Here is a 15716-nt window from a genome sequence, read left to right as displayed (position 1 = left end):
AATAAAGAGACATGAGGTTATCATTTGGGTGGTTGTTGTTTTTTTTAAATTATTTTTTCTTCACCTGATGACCTTGAACGCAGCACTTGATTGCGTATTTGCGACTGCTTGATGACGTTGCAAACACGGAAGATGCCAAAACAAGCAGACAACATGGCGGAGCCGGCAGTGCACATCCCCGGAATTGTTTTCGCTTCTTTCTTGTTTCAACACGCTAACAGAGACTCGGACGTGGTGAGCAAACACTCGACTATGCGTTACTTTGTGTGGCGAGAACTCTTCGTAGCTTTTAGCCTGCTAGCAACGCCGTATTTACGGTTCCGTTTGCCACGAAAGTACCAAGCCGTTTCCCGCTCAAATCGTGAACCAGCCGGCGTCAGCTAATTTGTGTGTGCGTATGTTTGTCGGTGTGTCTTTGCCCAACAAAACTTTACCCGTTTGACTTCATTTTACATCGAAAATGAGGTCAACCTTCGAGTTTTGATAATTCTCAGTATGGCTGAACATGAAAAGGGGATTCGAGTTGACCTGAGTTTGCCATAGTTTTGTTCATGACAAGTTTTTATATCACCGTGCAATCTTACTTTAGGCCAAAACATAGTGTGCGTGGGTGGGGGCAATGCAGGAACAGCCTGATTAAAAATGTCTGACCCTTGACCTGAAAAAGTCTCAGAGTCTATCCCTGACAGAAAGTGGTCCGGAGATGCTCCACGATCGACAGGAAGGGACCAGTTAATCAAAAGAAACACCTAAAATTAACATAAATTTGAGACAGAAACTGTTGACGCCAGGTATCTGGAGCGGGTCATAGTGTGTCCCACCTCGTCGGCCATTTTGTGTCAGTGCCATTCGATGATTATCGATGGAGCGTGTACTCTGCGCCAATTCCTCCCATGGCAAAACTAAAGTGAGTTGGAACGTTATTGTTTTGAAAGTGTAAAGAAAATGTTTGTGCCCCACGCAGGAAGGTCTGCTGTTGGGGGAGACGCACATGGAACAGCACGTGACCATCAGCGACACGCAGGAGGACCAAGTTCGCCTCACGCAAACTTACAGTAACGCTCATAAACATTCATTTGGCTCATCCCAAGTTTTGTGCCCAAACATGTGACAGTCTTGCTTTATATTTCACGTCAAAAAGCACATGCTGTTTTTTTTCCCTTTCTAATTGAAGAAAACAAAACCAAATTATATTGACTATTTCCCAATGATGCCATTGGTATGAAATCAACCTCGTGTATATTTTACGTTGCGATCTGAACCCACCCGTGTCATCGTAGGCGTCCACAAACATGTCTGCTGTAGCCAACTTAACAGGTGAGTACGCATATGTATGTTCATGTGTGTGTTATCTGCTGCAAATGTGGTTTTCCAGGCTATACAAATGTCATCGATATCACTGAAGAATCATAAAAATAGTCCAGATTTTGACAATCTTAATAGCAAATAATAAAACAAAAATAATGAATCTTCAGTCAATATCAGTTTTTATTTTAAAAAAGCTCTTATTGATAAAAAAAAAATCATTTTTTTTTACATTCCAATTGATAGTTTACCGAGAAAAAAGGTTTTAGGGTTATAGAGAGATTAATGGTTTTAAAATGACTGGCAATAACTTGCATCTATCTTTGGTTGCAGCTGGTACGACGCGGCGGGCAGGGTGGACGTGGCGTCGCTCCGCCGGGTCCTGGGCGCCGACCCTCCGGAGCGAGTGATCGGCTGGTACCGCCAACGCCGCAACTCGGAGCAGCGGATGAGCATGCGCGAGACGGCGGTTCACCGGAGCCTGAAGGCGGCGCTGCGCAGGCCCGTCGCCGTCTTCCTCTTGGTGACGCCCGGTGCGGAGGCGGGCTCCACCCATCGCACCGAGTACTCGGCCTTCTTGTCCGGCGACAGGTGTGTGCGGTGGGAGTGGCTAATAATGAAGAAATGTTCATTCGCTATCAGCTCCCCCATTTCCAATGGATTGGACGTCTCGCACCGTGATTAGCAATACAAAGTGTAAATCTGAACCTGTAATTCCACGTGAAGGCAGGTCCCCGTGGTGCTCACCAATATGGCGTCGCTGGACCATCAGGCCTACTGGACGGCGCCCGCGGCGTCTTCGGCGGCCAGCTACCGGCGCGCCGTCGCCCGACACAGGTGAGGCGCCCTCGTGCCGAATGAAAAGGGGGCCGTAGCTGATGGTTTTCTCTCCCGGTCTCTCAGTTCCAAGTTGTTGGACGCCGGCGGCCAGTTGGCGGACGTGGACGCCATCAACGCCATGAACGGCGAGCTGCAGCATGAGCTTCGGGTGAATGCGTGACATCCTCACAAGTAGATGCTTTGACAATGATAAACTAATGTTTGAAATGTCAGTTGAGAAATGAGTCATTCAGAACTTCCACCTTCTGTCCATTCGATGGGAATGTAGCCCTTTAGCAACATGGCCACCCTGTGGCATCTTTTCATGCTTTTGCCACAAATTGAAATGAGTGCAAGCCCAATCCATTGAATGTTTTTTTCTGTCTCTCCCTGGAACCGTTCAGACGACGTGTGGCGCCGTGGCGGATAGCGAGCGCGCCCTGCAGAAAATCCTCCTAGATGTTTCCGCCCTCAAAAGGAAGCTCAGTGAGAGGAAATCTACGATGGTCAACAAAGGTAAAAAAAAAAGTTTGCTAAAAAGAGGATTGGGACTATCACTTTTTTTTTTAACCTAAAAATGAATGGACTACTAGTACTACTACTACGACTAGACAAAGACACTTATTTCCAGCAGAAGGCGCTCCCGTGGCCAAAAGAAACGTCTGCCTCCAGCTAGCCGTCCGAGCGCTCTTGGCCGACTCGCCGCTCTTCGCCACGCACGCGCTGACCCTGGACGCCCGGCCCGTGGCCCAAGTGAAGCTCCGCCCCTCGCCAACAAAATGACCAAAGAGTGCTGATAGAAATTTATTATCCGATGACAGAAAAGAAGAGACGGATGTGCTAGTCCACATGTTTGATGCTGCAGATTTTGGGGTCACCCATCAACTCGGGATGTTTGTGAGTCACAGACATGAAACCTAAACACACACACACACACACACGTGCACACTTTTTCAGCCAGTGTAGTTCATGTTTATATTTGAATTTTGTCGCTTCGTATGTACATTAAAAGAGCAAGATTTGAGCGATTTGCAACATTTTTTTTTATGTACGCATGAACTCACCCATGGCGTGTGCCTTCTTGATGGCCTTGGAAATGTCTTTTTGTTTGCGTCCACACAAGCCTGAAATCAACATCGACGGTTTAAAAATTCAGTCCAATGTTTTGATGTGTAAGAGATGTGAATTGGATACAAAAGCATACATTTTAAAATTGGAATATTTCAATGTTATATGGGATAGGGATTTGTTTTGTCAGGAACATTAGATGTGGGGAGCTTTGCAAAACTAAATAACAACACACTTGTGGGAGGGGCTCACCAGTAATGTGACGGCCGTATATCCGTCCCGTATGCGGTGAGATGAACTGTGACAAAAGCTACACATGGAGGAGAGTTCCTTATCGCCCTGCTTTTACTTTGAAAAACAAGGAGGTTTCGAAGGTACCTACCTGAACGTTCTTGAAGTCGACGGTGACGTCGCAGAGCACGCAACCTTTATGCGGCTCCTCGTACGGATTGTCAATTTTGACAAGCTGGCGGCGGGACATGACAGTGGCGTGAGACCGACGGACGGACGGACGGACATAGTGGCGTCTCGAATCGAACGGCAATGAACGTCAACTCACCGGCTCGTTCAGGGACGGCGCCGCGCTCGTAAACGCTGCAAAGCACACGGCGACTGACGATTAGCATTACAGCGAAACAATACTATCATTCATATTTGGGGAGAGGTCCGAGTTTACCTGCAGACTTGCTCGGGTGACGCAGACGACGATAAAAGGAGAATAATAAACGGATGGTTCCATTCGAAGGGAGCATTTTGACCTCAAAGCGAACCGGATGCTGTATACATTGACTTCCTGGGCTGGTGTTGCTTATTTTTTGTTTTTTTCCCCTCTTAAAGACTACTTATCTAGCATAGTTTTAATTTAAAAAAATATTATTAAAAATAAATAAATTATTATACTAAAGTATTTGTTCTTACATCCATTCTTTGACAACAAGTTTGGCGCAAATGTGGCCAGACGTTTACTAAATTAACTTGAACGAAGAAGAAAATGCATGACGTCATGGATGGCGCCCTCCATCCCTCCTGTGTTGCCAGATTGGGCAGGTTTTGAACTTTAATGCATGTCCCCCTTTGTGGCTTTAGGTACCGATTGGGTTGGAGATTGTTTCCCATTTGGCAACTCTGTCCAGAAGTGAGCTAGCTGAGGTTTTTTTTGCGAGTATGCCAAACAAATAGACGCGTCAGTGTTATACTTTGACAAAACTCCAATGAAAGCTTAATGCTTCAAACCTAAAGTTGTGGCTGCTAAAGTAAGGACGTAGAAGTCTCCTGCTCGCGCTTTTAACCGTAAGTGTGCACCCCTCCATCATTGTGTCAATAACAATAACTGACCACTATTAGCTAGCAATTGACTTTTTCAAAATCTCAAAAATCTCAAAAATCTCGTCAGGTGCTTTTGCTTGGAGCACGGAGGTTCTGGCGTATCACATGCAGGTGAGGGATTCCAAACGATGACGTGAAAGAAGAAAACGGAGGGGAACATCCTTCAAAATGTTGACTGACAAGCAGCACGCCGAGGTTGGATATCTATTTTTTAGTATTGATTTGTGTTTGAGAACGATATTTTTGCATGCCGGTCCATCATCGTGCCTAATTCTGACTCTTGCGTCCGTGCGGATCAGTGCAGCGACGGCGAGGACTTTTTCAGGGACTATGACAGCCTCCTGGAAGACTCGTCGCTGTTGGCCAAGTTGGAACAGGCCGACGCCCTGGCCTCGGATGAAGCGCCGCCACTGCCGACCGAGGACTTTGCGCCCTGTCGGGAAGCCAAGAGGCCCAAAGTGCAAAGTAGGGTCGCCGTCCCGTCCCGTCGAGAGCCGTCCAATCTCTTTGAATCGAGAGCCGACGCATTGACGTCGGCCGATCGGCGCCGAAGGTCGGACGTGACCGTTGGCCGCCGTCCGTCCGTCCCAGGCGAGGCCAGGAGGAGCGTGAGCGAGCGCGTCAAGACGGCGCTGAGATGCAACGCGGCGGCCCCGGCGACCGCCGCCGTCTCCCGCTCGGCGGCCGCCAAGGAGGCGGCGCTCGGCGGCCGGGTGGGCGACGCCGCCGAGGCCGTGCGGGCGCGTGCCGACGACCTGGGGCCCTTTTTCGGACTGCCCGGCAAAGTCCGAGAGCTCCTCTTCACGCTCAGGGGAATCCCGAGCCTTTACGGTGAGCGCGCGTTCTGCCAACTTCTCACCACTTGGTTTTGGTGTACTCACTGACGAGCTAACGTGCCCGTTGCTAGCATGGCAGGAAACCTGCTTGCGTCTGGAGTGCCTATCCGAGAGGAGGAACCTCATCTACACGCTTCCCACCAGCGGCGGCAAAACCTTGGTGGCCGAGATCCTGATGATCCGCGAGCTCCTTTGCAGGAAAAACAACTGCATCTTCGTCCTGCCGTACGTGGCCCTCGTCCAAGAGAAGGTACTCCGTCCCACCTGGTGGAGAGAGCTAAAAAAAAAAACCATATCCGGGAGTAGAAGAGGAAGATGAGGTCTCCACGTATGGTCATGCAGGTCCGTGGCCTGGCGGCCTTGGGGCTGGAGCTGGACTTCTTGGTGGAGGAGTACGCGGGGAGCAGGGGGCGCTTCCCTCCCGTCAAACGCGTGGGACGGCGCTCGCTTTACGTGGCCACCATCGAGAAGGCCCACGCCCTGGTTAACGCGCTTATCGAGGAGGACTCCCTCGGACGCGTGGGACTGCTGGTGGTGGACGAGGTGGGTCCCCGTAGAAGGTGCGTCCGCTGTCGTCGTTACGACGCGGTCAAAGTCCAACGGGCGCCCTTCTGAAGCGATGCGTTGCAGCTGCACATGCTGGGCGAGGGCAGCCGAGGAGCTTTGCTGGAGATCACCTTGGCCAAAGTCTTGCGCCTCGGCCGTGAGTGACGCCCGGCGACGCCCCTTTCCCCGGGCCGCATCAAGCGACCGCTCTTTTTTTTTATTTGCAGCCGGGACGCAGATCATCGGCATGAGCGCCACCCTGGGGAACATCGGCGACCTGCAGACCTTCCTCAAGGCCGAGAACTACCACGATGACTTCCGACCGGTGAGTTCTCCGTCGACGGCGGTCCTTCAGTCGTCCTCGTTCGGTCTCGCCACGTCTTTAGGTGCGCCTGGAGGAGTACGTGAAACTGGGCGACGGCATTTACGAGGTGGACGCCCGTGAGGAAGACTCTTTTCGTCTGTGCCGTCGGCTGGAGTTGAAGGTAATGAAAAGGAAAAACAATATATATATATATTTTTAACATAAATTCCTGAACAAAACCATGACCCATCAAAAACAGCAATATCAATAAAGTACATATATAAGGATTTAAAGATATTGACGCAAATATGGACTGGTTGCTACTCAGTACTCGAGCGCCATGCTGAAGGCGGACCCGGACCACGTGGTGGCGCTGGTGACGGAGGTGATCCCCCAACATTCCTGCCTGCTCTTCTGCCCCACCAAGAAGAACTGCGAGAACGTGGCCGTCATGATTTGCAAGTACCTCCGTCGGTGAGTCTGCCGCGGGTGTCGTCGACGCCAAGCGCCTTCGCCATCAAGCGCCTTCCTCCGTCACCGACCTTCATCCGCTTTCTGGCCGCAGGGACTTCCTGGGCCACCGGAGGGCCGAAAAGGAAAGCCTCCTGCAACAGCTGGAGGAGTGCGGCCGCGGCTCGGTGTGTCCGGTCTTGCGGCGGACCGTCCCGCTGGGCGTGGCCTACCACCACGGCGGCCTGACCGCCGACGAGAGGAAGCTGCTGGAGGACGCCTACGCCGCCGGCGTCCTCTGCCTCATCTCCTGCACGTCCACGCTGGCCGCCGGCGTCAACCTGCCGGCGCGGAGGTCAGAGCGCCGTCCTCGTCCTTAATCTAGGCTCCCGAGAGGAGGGTCTCGCCCTAGTTTTCCAGAGTGATGGCGTTGATATCGTCACGAGGCTAAAATGGCCGCCGCCGTGTCCTCAGGGTCATCGTGCGGGCGCCGCTGGTGGCTCGGGAAGCGCTGAAGACCAGCCAGTACAAGCAGATGGCAGGCCGCGCCGGCCGGGCGGGGCTGGATCGCCAGGGCGAGAGCATCCTCATCCTACAGGATGCCCAGCGGCAGCAGGTGGGCGGTTCGCCGGGTCCGGCCCGGGCTCGCCATTTCCCGGTACCGCCCGTTAACCCTTTGTGCGTCCAGGCCAAAGCCTTGCTGTGCGCCCCCGTGGAGAAGTGCTACAGCTGCCTCCTCGCCGACGACCATAAAAGTCTGCACGCCCTCATCCTATCCCTCGTCGGACTCAAAGTAGGCTTTTCTCGTCGCCGGCTCCGCTTCATTTTGCGTCGTCTCGCACGCCGGCTGATCCGAGTTGGGAAACGCCGACCCGCAGGCGGCCTCGCACGTGGAGCACCTGGAGGACTTTGTGCGCGGGACGCTGCTCTTCGTGCAGCAAGAGCACGCCCAGGTGTGCGTGGAGGACGCCGTGGGGCGGGGCGTCAGCCTCCTGCAGCTCAAAGGCCTTCTTCACGTTCGGGAGGGCGAGCTCCAGGTCACGCCGTTGGGCCGCGCCGCCTACAAAGGTCAGTGGCTGGCACGCATCGTATCGCTTCTCCACACAGGCCACGTTCCTCTACTTTTGTTTAGGAATAAATAACAAGGGTTGCTATATGACGCCCTGGTTCCGGCCTACTCATGCATTTCCATAGTATTTAACCCATTGTTGGCCATTGACTAGTCTAGACGCCCCATTCATTTGAACCCAATCAAAAGGAATTGGACGTTGAAAGCGTGACACGCGTCTGCGCCGGTCCAGGTTGCGTGGACGTGCGCCACAGCGAAGCCTTGCACCGCCACCTCCAGAAAGGCCTGGAAGGCCTGGTTCTCAACAGCCTCCTTCACCTTCTCTTCCTGGTCACGCCGTACGAGCTGGCCGCCTCCTGCAAGCCCGACTGGATGATCTTCTACACGCAGGTGAGCCGTCGCGCCGCTCGCTCGCTCGCCACTCCACTCCAACGCGAAGCAATGGTTAGCCCAAAATGGCTGCCGTGGAACCAAAACGCCGGCGGAATTCAATTCGCCTCTTCCCATTCCGTCGTCGGCAGATGGCGTCGCTGTCGTCGGAAGAGCTTAAAGTTTTCGCGGCGGCGGGCGTCCCGGAAAGCCTGGTGGCCCGGAAAGCGGCGGGCCAAAGCGTGAGCAAGGTCCGCGCCTACCGTCGACCCCCGCCGCCGCCGATGCGGAGGCGCTCGCTCGCCATCGCCGCCTTCTGCTTTTGCCCCCGCGTAGAACGCCGACGTGTCGGCGGCCAAGCGCGCCTTCCTGGCGTTGGTTCTCCTGGCGCTGCTGAAGGACGGCGACGTTTGGGGGGCGGCCCAAAAGTTCCAGCTCAGCCGCGGCTTCGTCCAATCGCTGCTGGCCTCGTCCGCCGCCTTCTGCTCCAGCGTGCATCATTTCACACAGGTGGTGCAAGTATATATTCATCTTTTACCTGTTAAAATCAATGACCAAAAAATGACACCCATTTCAACCAATTGATATTTCTCGAGATAAAATTGATTGATTTAGAAATGTGTACGTTACAATAAAAAACCTCGTCTTTTAAAAAGTGAATATTTTCATATCCACATCAACTGACAACAGCAGAAAGATAATTTTTCCATTTTTTTGGAAGGAGCTGGACTCGCTGTGGCCATACTGCTCGCTTTTGGAGGCGCTGACGCGACGCCTCAGCTACTGCGTCAAGGCGGAGCTTGTCCCGCTCATGGAGGTGGCGGGGGTCACGGAGGTCAGGACGCCGGCGCCCCCTCCCTCGCCATCGCCGGCCATTTTGCCAACGTTTGCTTGACGCAGGCTCGCGCCAAGCAGCTCCACGCCGCCGGCTACGCCACGCTGACGCACTTGGCCAACGCCGAGCCGGCCCTCCTGGTTCAGACGGTGGCGCACATGAGCCGGAAGCTGGCCCATCAGATGGTGGCCTCGGCCAAGGTGGGCGTCGGGCCTTCCGCGTCCGAGAGCGCGTCGCCGCCGCCCTCTGACCGGCCTTTTTTTTTTCAGATGCTTCTCAACGAGAAAGCGGAAACGCTGAGGCAGGAAGCGGATCATCTTTTAGCCGCGCCATCGGACTTGCCCGACTAAAGTCCACGAGAACTTTTTCCCTTTTTTAAACACAAACAGAAGCGGTATGAATAAACTTATTTTTGAAGAATCCTTTATTATCCTGTATTATTGTTTAAATATTTTACATATTTTAAGTCTTGGGCAATTTTGATTGGGAATGGTTATCTTGCTAACATATTTAAAAAAACAACTAAAAGGTGGCGAGTGCAAGTGATTTAGATTTCACGTCAAGTAGGGATTGTTTTACCCCCAGAAACGGAAGACAAAGATTTAGCTACTGCTTGTATGTGGTAGATTAGTATGCTAGTCGGAAGGCTTTTTGTGCTGCTCTTCGCGCTAGTGAGCGGAACCTTTGTCTCCGTCTTCCTGTTTCCGCACGGCACGGACCTGTTTGTTTCCGGTTGCCGAACTTCTCCGACTTTTGCTAGCCCGGCGCCTCTTTTGGCGTCTTTTGCTCGCTTTTCGGAGACTTTGCGTGGCTGCAAGCGCCTCGTATCTCTTCCCGGCTTCAATGGCGGGGGGAGGCGGCAGTTGTTTATTCAGCGGGTTTCGCCAATTGGGACTTTACTGCAACCACGTGCCGCACGTGCTCCGATATCATAGCAAACATCGGGAGTTCTACCTTGTCACGTCAGTGGGCAAATGTTTTCACACTTACAACGTAAGAACAAACTAAGAATGTTGGCGTGTGTGTCTTAGACTTAAAAGACGTATAGTTTTAATGTTTTCCTTCTTGCTACTAGGGGTGGGAAGCTCCCGCCCGATACGATTGGCGATACGTGACTCGCGAGATGGATGATCTCACAGTTTAACACCCAGTTCCTCTTCTTTCCTCTAGGTTAATCGTTTGGGAATCGTTGCAGTCAGTGAGTATTTTCGTCTTTTATTTCGGCGGACAACGGCGCACCGTGTCATCACGTCCGCTGTCGCCTAGGTAACGGCCTCCCCGATGAGATCACGTGCTTGGCGGCGGACAGGATGTTGGTGTTCGCCGCCGCCGGCACGCTCGTCTACGCCTTCGCCAGGAACAAGGAGGTGAGGCGAGGGGGCGGGGCTTCTCCGGAGAGCAGGTCTTTAACCCGCCCACTCCCTGCTCGCAGGTGGTGCAGACTTACCGCGGGCACCGACGGGAAGTGCGCTCGCTACTTCCTTTCGGCGATCAGCTGGTCTCGGCCGACGCCGGCGGCCTCGTCATCGTGTGGGACGTCCGCGGCGGAGGTGATCGGGCGGGAAGTGGCCCCCGTGTGCGTGCCGGGTAGATGCGACCTTCGTGACCCCCCTTCCCTCCCTTAGATGTGTACCTGGAGCTGACCTTTGACCCCGCCACCTTTGCCGTGTCGGCCATGATGCACCCCAGCACATACCTTAACAAAGTCTTGCTGGGCAGTACCCAGGGGACCCTGCAGCTCTGGAACCTCAAGACCAGGTTTGGGCGCCGAGAGACAAAACCCCGCCGGCTCGCTCGTTTTGTTGTATTATTGGACATCTATTGCTGTCAATTTGATGTTTTGTGTGTGTGTGTGTGTTCAGTAAGCTTCTGTACACCTTTGCGGGCTGGTCAGCAGGGGTCACTGTTCTGGAGCAGGTGAGTGCGGGCGTGTTGCACGTGCACGCCTTCGGGTTCTGACGCCGAGTCGCCCCGACAGAGTCCGGCGGTGGACGTGGTGGGCGTGGGCACGTCCACGGGCCGCATCGTCGTCCACAACATCCGAGCGGACGAGACCCTCATGTCCTTCACGCAGGACTGGGGGCCCGTCACCTCGCTGGCCTTCCGGACAGGTGAGCGCCCCCGAGCCGGCGTCCAGCACGGGGCCGGAGCTGAGTTTCCGACCACCCCGCAGACGGTCCACCCATGCTGGCGGCGGGGAGTCCGCAGGGTCACGTGACCCTGTGGGACCTGGAGCGCCGGCGGGCGGCGGGCCAGCTGGCGAGCGCCCACCGGACGGCGGTCAGCCTGAGCTTTGTGCACGGCCAGCCGCTCCTGGTCAGCAATGCCGCCGACAACGCCCTCAAAGTGTGGTTCCTGGACGGGGAAGGGGGCGGGAGCAGGTTGCTGAGAAGCCGCTGGGGTCACGCCGCCCCGCCCGCCCTCGTGCGCCATCACGCCGACGACGGCAAAAATATCCTCAGCGCGGGTGAGCGCCGTGCCGGCCGCCAGCGCCGCTTTGCCGCCTCGTCGACTTTGTCAGACGGCGTTTCCTTCCCGCAGGACAAGACGGGACACTTCAATCATTCTCCACCATCCACGACCGACTCAACAAGAACCTCGGACACGGTCTGGCGCTCCTCTTGTGCCCCTCCTTTAACTCTTTTCCTGCCGTTGACGTGCCATCGATGGTTGGAGCGATATTTCAGATTGGTGGTCAAAGATGGTACTGCAACCATCATCATACATAGACATATTCCTGGGCTGGCAGTAAAGGAGTTAACTGCGTGTGGGATTTCTGTTCCTTTTCCTTCTTGTGCCTGTTGTTTATTTTTAATCGTGTGCGTTGACGTTTGTTTGTGTTGTTTTTGTGCACGTGCAGGGTCGGTCAATAAAAAGAAAGAGCAGAAGAAGAAAAAGAAAAAGGATGGCTGGTCCTACGAGGAGCTGCGCCTGCCCGCCATCACCGCCTTCTCTTCGGGTCGGTCCGGCCTTCAAAACACATGGACGACGGCGGTGGCGGCGAGGAGGCCCACGTGACGTACCTTTTTGTGACGCGACAGCCGCGGCCCGCCAGGCGGACTGGGACGGCATCGTGGCGTGTCACCGTGGGCGCTTGGCGACCAGCACCTGGAATTACCGGCAATGCAGCATGGGGGCGCACCATCTCCGACCGCCGGGGGTGCGCGCAGATGCCGTCGCCACGGTAATGCCTCGCCCGCGGTGTCGCCGAGCACCTCCCTCCTTGGGCCAACGCCGCTACCCGTTCCCTCTTCAGGCCGTCGACATCACTTCCTGCGGCAACTTTGCGGTGGTGGGCTCTTCGTGCGGCCGCCTCGACGTTTACAACCTGCAGTCCGGGCAGCATCGGGGTTGCTACGGCGACCAGGAGCAAGGTGAGCCGCTCAATTGTTTCTCTTTTAGTTCTTTGATTGAAATTTTAAGTTATCCATTTTTTTTAAAAAAATATAAAGATGACTGTCTGGGCATTTGTTGGCAATGGCTAAAGTTGTCACTTGTTTTTTTTTCTTCCAAAAGCTCACGGCGGCGCAGTGCGGGGCGTGGCCACCGATGCCCTGAATCAACAGATGTTGAGTGCCGGCGCCGACGGTCTCCTCAAGTTCTGGCGCTTCAAGAGTCGGCAACAGGACGGTCAGCTGGATCTGCAAGCGGCCCCCGCTGCCGTCCGGCTGCACAGAGAAAGGTGGGGTGGCGGCGGCGCACTGCTAATCGACTGATTTTGGACACGAACTAGCGCTGCCACGATGAATCTAATATCAAATGAATTCCAGAAGCGTTTTTTCACATCATGATTGACAAATCTCTGTCTCTCTCCTGCCGTGCTCACGTGTTAGCGGCATGCTAGCGTTGGCGCTGGACGACTTGACGCTGGTGCTGGTGGACGTGGAAACCAAGCGAGCCGTGCGCAAGTTTGCCGGCCACCGTGCGCAAACCAACGACATGGTCAGTCACTTCCACGCAGCAGCCAACCCACCGAATGAACTCTTTTTTTTTTTTTTTTTTTTTGTCTTTAGACTTTTAGCCCAGATGGTCGCTGGCTGATCACTGGCGGCATGGACTGTACCATTCGCACCTGGGACATCCCCTCTGGAAGGTGGGAGCCAGCCGCCGAGCGAGCGTCGTTTCTGGCCGGCCGGGGCCACTAGGTAACCGTTATGGCTTTTTATTTATTTTTTAAGCCTGGTGGACTGCTTCCTGGTCTGGGCGGCGCCGGTCAGCGTCTCCATGTCCCCCACCGGAGACTTCCTGGCCACGTCGCACGTGGACACTCTGGGCATTTGCTTGTGGTGGGTCAAATTCTCTCAAACGGCCACCTATGGCCCGCCGCTCCCTCTCGGCGACAAATGGCAGCGCCGCCGACACTCCTCCTTCCTCCTCCAGGACCAATCGGAGCCTGCGTGGGCCCGTCGGGCTCCGGCCGCTCCCGGCCGACCACCAGCCGGAGGAGGAGACGGCGCCGGGAGGCGGGGCGTGGCGGGAGGAACCCGAGGAGGAGGAGCCGGAGGACGAGCCCGAGGCCTACGCCTCTGCCGAGCAGTTGGGGGCGGAGCTCTTGACGCTGTCCCGGCTCCCGGAGTCCAGGTGGAAACATCTGCTGTCCCTGGACGCCATCAAGGTACGCGCCGTGCCCGTCCGGTTGCTTCGTATTGTCAATACTTCATATCCATTTGCTTTGCAGAAGAGGAACAAACCGGCGGCGGGGCCCGTCAAAGGGATGACGGCGCCCTTCTTCCTGCCCACCGTGCCGGGCCTGACGCCGCGCTTCTCCGTTCCCGAAGGAGGACCGCAGGTCAGCTCCGCCACGAGACGGTAGCCGTCTCGACGCGCACGCTAACCTCCCCGCCGCCGCCGCCCCCGCGTTTCAGTCGGAGGCGTTGGGCCGTCGTCTGCCGTCCCAAATGTTGTCAAAGTTCGCCCTGGCCCTGGAGGCGTGTCTGGACGCGGGCAGCGGCGAGGGGAACGACGCGACGCGGGTTCCGACCTCGCGTGCGCTGGCCCTTCCCGCCGAGCTGTTGAAGAGTCTGGGGCCATCGGGGGTGTCCCTGGAGCTTTCCGCGCTGTCGCCCCAAGGGGGCGGAGCCCCCGGACTCCTGGTGGCGTTTGTCGCCATGATTGAGGACATGTTGGCCGGCGGGCGGGATTACGATCTGGCTCACGCCTACCTGGCGCTCTTTCTCAAGGTAACAAGTTGGGCTCAAGTTCATCTTTTTCACTTATTCAATGCCACCGACGGCCATGAATGAATGAATAAACTCACGATTGGTCATTTTATGGCCGTCAACTGCATCCAAAGTGCTTTTCCCTCATCCCGTTGTTTTTCCGTGGGCAGCTTCACCTGCGATCGCTGACAGAGGACGCCGTCGCCGTGGAAGCCTTGCTCCGCCTCTCCACGCCACTGGAGACCAAGTGGGCGGAGCTCCGGGCTTCCTTCAATCAGTCCCTCTGTTTGTTGACGTACGCCAAGAGTGCGCTTCTGTGAATTGTTTTTTTAATGCAAAATGTTCCAAATAAAGGTTTGATGTTTGTAAATGTGGAACGATTGTGTTTCTGTGCCACGTGCGCCAGTTGACGTTGCTGTCAGGGACGGATTGGACTGTCAACAGTAGCCAATCAATTCATTTAAAAACACTAAAGCCGATCAAATATAATAGGAATGTTCATGTTATTGTGGTAAGAAGCTAAATAGGAGAAGCATTTTTATTTTTACGTTTTCTTAAAAAAATCAGAGTTCGATGTTCATATTCCTGATCATGAAATTGCAAAATTACTATTTTGGGTCACTTTCTGTTCATTTTACATTACTTCTGCTAATATTAGGGGAACTTGCTGCTTATTTTGGGGCACTTACATGGCCATTTTGTCAGGTCTTTTGTTTGTTTTTGTTTTCCATCTTTTGTTTATCACATAACAAAAGTGCTGATGCACAACTTAAGATTTTAATGGAAAATATAACTCCAAAATAACCACACAAATATTGAAAACTGGGAAAAATGAACTAAAATACAATCTTAACCGGGTAGGCCAACAACGAGGGAGACGCACACCGACAAAAGGCAATCATGGCGAAAAACACTCCCATGCCGGCCAGCGCATATAAACACGGGGTTTAAATACACAGACGGGGGTTGATTGACGAGATAATTGCAAACAGCTTGGTGGAAAAAAAACCTGCCATCCACCAAAGCCCCCAAAAACTTGACAGACGCCATCTTTCTTCCCCCGCGGTCAGATCATGTGGGCGGTGCTGACCACGCGCTCCACGCCGCTGATCCTGGCCGGCATGTCGGTGGAGCGCTACCTGTCCATCTGCTTCCCGCTCCACTACGCGCAAATGTGCACGGTGCGGCGCACGCTGCTGCTGATCGGCGCCATCTTGACGCTGACCGCCACGCCGCCCGTCACCGACCTGCTGCTCAGCGTCCAGCGGGAGCCGGCGGGCTTCTTCCGCGCCGCCATCTTCTGCGACCACGCGCTGCTCTTTCGCCACCACGCCATCTACGTCAAGAACTTTGTCTTCGACAGCGTCTACTTGTCCTTCGTGGTCCTCACCCTGCTCTTCACCTACTGCAAGATCATGATGACGGCCCGCGCCGCCGCCTCCGCCGGGCTGGCCTCCGTCACGCGGGCCCGCAACACCGTCATGCTGCACGGCCTGCAGGTGGCGCCGCTCGGCCTTCGGGTTCTTTCGCGTTCGGCGACGGTGTCCGCTCGCTGTCGACCGTGACGCTTCGAATAGAGCGATAAGAAGTTCTGTTCAATTGGCAGAAGCATAAACGGAGCTTTCTCGGC

At 54.7% G+C, this 15716-nt stretch overlaps 5 protein-coding genes across 6 annotated transcripts in view; 4 read left to right on the top strand and 1 right to left on the bottom strand.

The window, feature by feature from the left end:
- The first annotated feature begins 83 nt into the window (after positions 1 to 83).
- On the top strand, positions 84 to 3148 carry abraxas1 (abraxas 1, BRCA1 A complex subunit). 2 transcript variants are annotated; one of them, XM_077622496.1, is made up of 8 exons: positions 84 to 234; positions 965 to 1055; positions 1281 to 1317; positions 1639 to 1896; positions 2032 to 2142; positions 2209 to 2293; positions 2529 to 2640; positions 2759 to 3148. In XM_077622496.1, the coding sequence occupies exons 1-8, from the start codon at positions 112 to 114 to the stop codon at positions 2905 to 2907; spliced, it is 966 nt and encodes a 321-aa protein (XP_077478622.1). In that variant the 5' UTR covers positions 84 to 111; the 3' UTR covers positions 2908 to 3148. The 2 variants fall into 2 exon arrangements, with proteins under 2 accessions (XP_077478622.1, XP_077478621.1); XM_077622495.1 differs by having other exon boundaries at positions 2756 to 3148.
- Positions 2916 to 4137, bottom strand: mrps18c (mitochondrial ribosomal protein S18C). The gene is made up of 6 exons (XM_077622501.1): positions 3869 to 4137; positions 3752 to 3786; positions 3575 to 3658; positions 3445 to 3502; positions 3189 to 3248; positions 2916 to 3041 (listed from the first exon to the last, which is right to left on the bottom strand). Exons 1-6 carry the CDS (start codon positions 3942 to 3944, stop codon positions 2965 to 2967), a joined length of 390 nt encoding a protein of 129 aa, XP_077478627.1. The 5' UTR covers positions 3945 to 4137; the 3' UTR covers positions 2916 to 2964.
- On the top strand, positions 3528 to 9352 carry helq (helicase, POLQ like). The gene is made up of 20 exons (XM_077622486.1): positions 3528 to 4482; positions 4586 to 4713; positions 4818 to 4983; positions 5110 to 5349; positions 5426 to 5604; positions 5697 to 5897; positions 5985 to 6057; positions 6128 to 6225; positions 6287 to 6385; positions 6533 to 6678; positions 6770 to 7009; positions 7129 to 7270; positions 7343 to 7447; positions 7533 to 7722; positions 7956 to 8113; positions 8245 to 8343; positions 8429 to 8602; positions 8814 to 8927; positions 8993 to 9127; positions 9197 to 9352. Exons 2-20 carry the CDS (start codon positions 4687 to 4689, stop codon positions 9275 to 9277), a joined length of 2667 nt encoding a protein of 888 aa, XP_077478612.1. The 5' UTR covers positions 3528 to 4482; positions 4586 to 4686; the 3' UTR covers positions 9278 to 9352.
- Positions 9353 to 9588: 236 nt separating this feature from the next.
- wdr36 (WD repeat domain 36) lies at positions 9589 to 14456 on the top strand. The gene is made up of 20 exons (XM_077623604.1): positions 9589 to 9920; positions 10098 to 10125; positions 10194 to 10294; positions 10360 to 10477; positions 10553 to 10685; positions 10790 to 10844; positions 10906 to 11038; positions 11101 to 11394; positions 11469 to 11534; positions 11788 to 11886; positions 11969 to 12111; positions 12184 to 12301; positions 12444 to 12609; positions 12761 to 12869; positions 12941 to 13020; positions 13106 to 13213; positions 13308 to 13542; positions 13606 to 13716; positions 13793 to 14107; positions 14257 to 14456. Exons 1-20 carry the CDS (start codon positions 9771 to 9773, stop codon positions 14404 to 14406), a joined length of 2712 nt encoding a protein of 903 aa, XP_077479730.1. The 5' UTR covers positions 9589 to 9770; the 3' UTR covers positions 14407 to 14456.
- Positions 14457 to 15091: 635 nt separating this feature from the next.
- LOC144091274 (odorant receptor 131-2-like) overlaps positions 15092 to 15716 on the top strand; it is a 1223-nt gene continuing 598 nt past the window's right edge. Inside the window, exon 1 of the mRNA XM_077623492.1 lies at positions 15092 to 15585. Within this exon, the coding sequence (XP_077479618.1) occupies positions 15160 to 15585 (426 nt within the window). The 5' untranslated portion in view covers positions 15092 to 15159. The remainder of the gene's footprint in view (positions 15586 to 15716) is intronic.

Source organism: Stigmatopora argus, chromosome 16 (assembly GCF_051989625.1).
Source record: "Stigmatopora argus isolate UIUO_Sarg chromosome 16, RoL_Sarg_1.0, whole genome shotgun sequence".
Classification (NCBI taxonomy): domain Eukaryota; kingdom Metazoa; phylum Chordata; class Actinopteri; order Syngnathiformes; family Syngnathidae; genus Stigmatopora; species Stigmatopora argus.
This window is presented reverse-complemented; position numbering and strand designations above follow the sequence as displayed.

Excerpts from the sequence above, each read along its gene's own strand:
- abraxas1 (XM_077622495.1), top strand. The coding sequence starts at position 112 with ATGACGTTGCAAACACGGAAGATGCCAAAACAAGCAGACAACATGGCG. Across the intron at positions 1,897-2,031 it reads GCCTTCTTGTCCGGCGACAG|GCAGGTCCCCGTGGTGCTCA; the intron begins GTGTGTGCGGTG and ends TTCCACGTGAAG. Across the intron at positions 2,143-2,208 it reads CGCGCCGTCGCCCGACACAG|TTCCAAGTTGTTGGACGCCG; the intron begins GTGAGGCGCCCT and ends CCGGTCTCTCAG.
- mrps18c (XM_077622501.1), bottom strand. The coding sequence starts at position 3,944 with ATGCTCCCTTCGAATGGAACCATCCGTTTATTATTCTCCTTTTATCGT. Across the intron at positions 3,503-3,574 it reads TCGACTTCAAGAACGTTCAG|CTTTTGTCACAGTTCATCTC; the intron begins GTAGGTACCTTC and ends CTCCATGTGTAG. Across the intron at positions 3,042-3,188 it reads CAAGAAGGCACACGCCATGG|GTTTCATGTCTGTGACTCAC; the intron begins GTGAGTTCATGC and ends GTGTGTGTTTAG.
- helq (XM_077622486.1), top strand. The coding sequence starts at position 4,687 with ATGTTGACTGACAAGCAGCACGCCGAG. Across the intron at positions 8,344-8,428 it reads CGGGCCAAAGCGTGAGCAAG|AACGCCGACGTGTCGGCGGC; the intron begins GTCCGCGCCTAC and ends GCCCCCGCGTAG. Across the intron at positions 8,928-8,992 it reads AGGTGGCGGGGGTCACGGAG|GCTCGCGCCAAGCAGCTCCA; the intron begins GTCAGGACGCCG and ends TGCTTGACGCAG.
- wdr36 (XM_077623604.1), top strand. The coding sequence starts at position 9,771 with ATGGCGGGGGGAGGCGGCAGTTGTTTATTCAGCGGGTTTCGCCAATTG. Across the intron at positions 10,686-10,789 it reads CTCTGGAACCTCAAGACCAG|TAAGCTTCTGTACACCTTTG; the intron begins GTTTGGGCGCCG and ends GTGTGTGTTCAG. Across the intron at positions 11,887-11,968 it reads CATCACCGCCTTCTCTTCGG|CCGCGGCCCGCCAGGCGGAC; the intron begins GTCGGTCCGGCC and ends GTGACGCGACAG.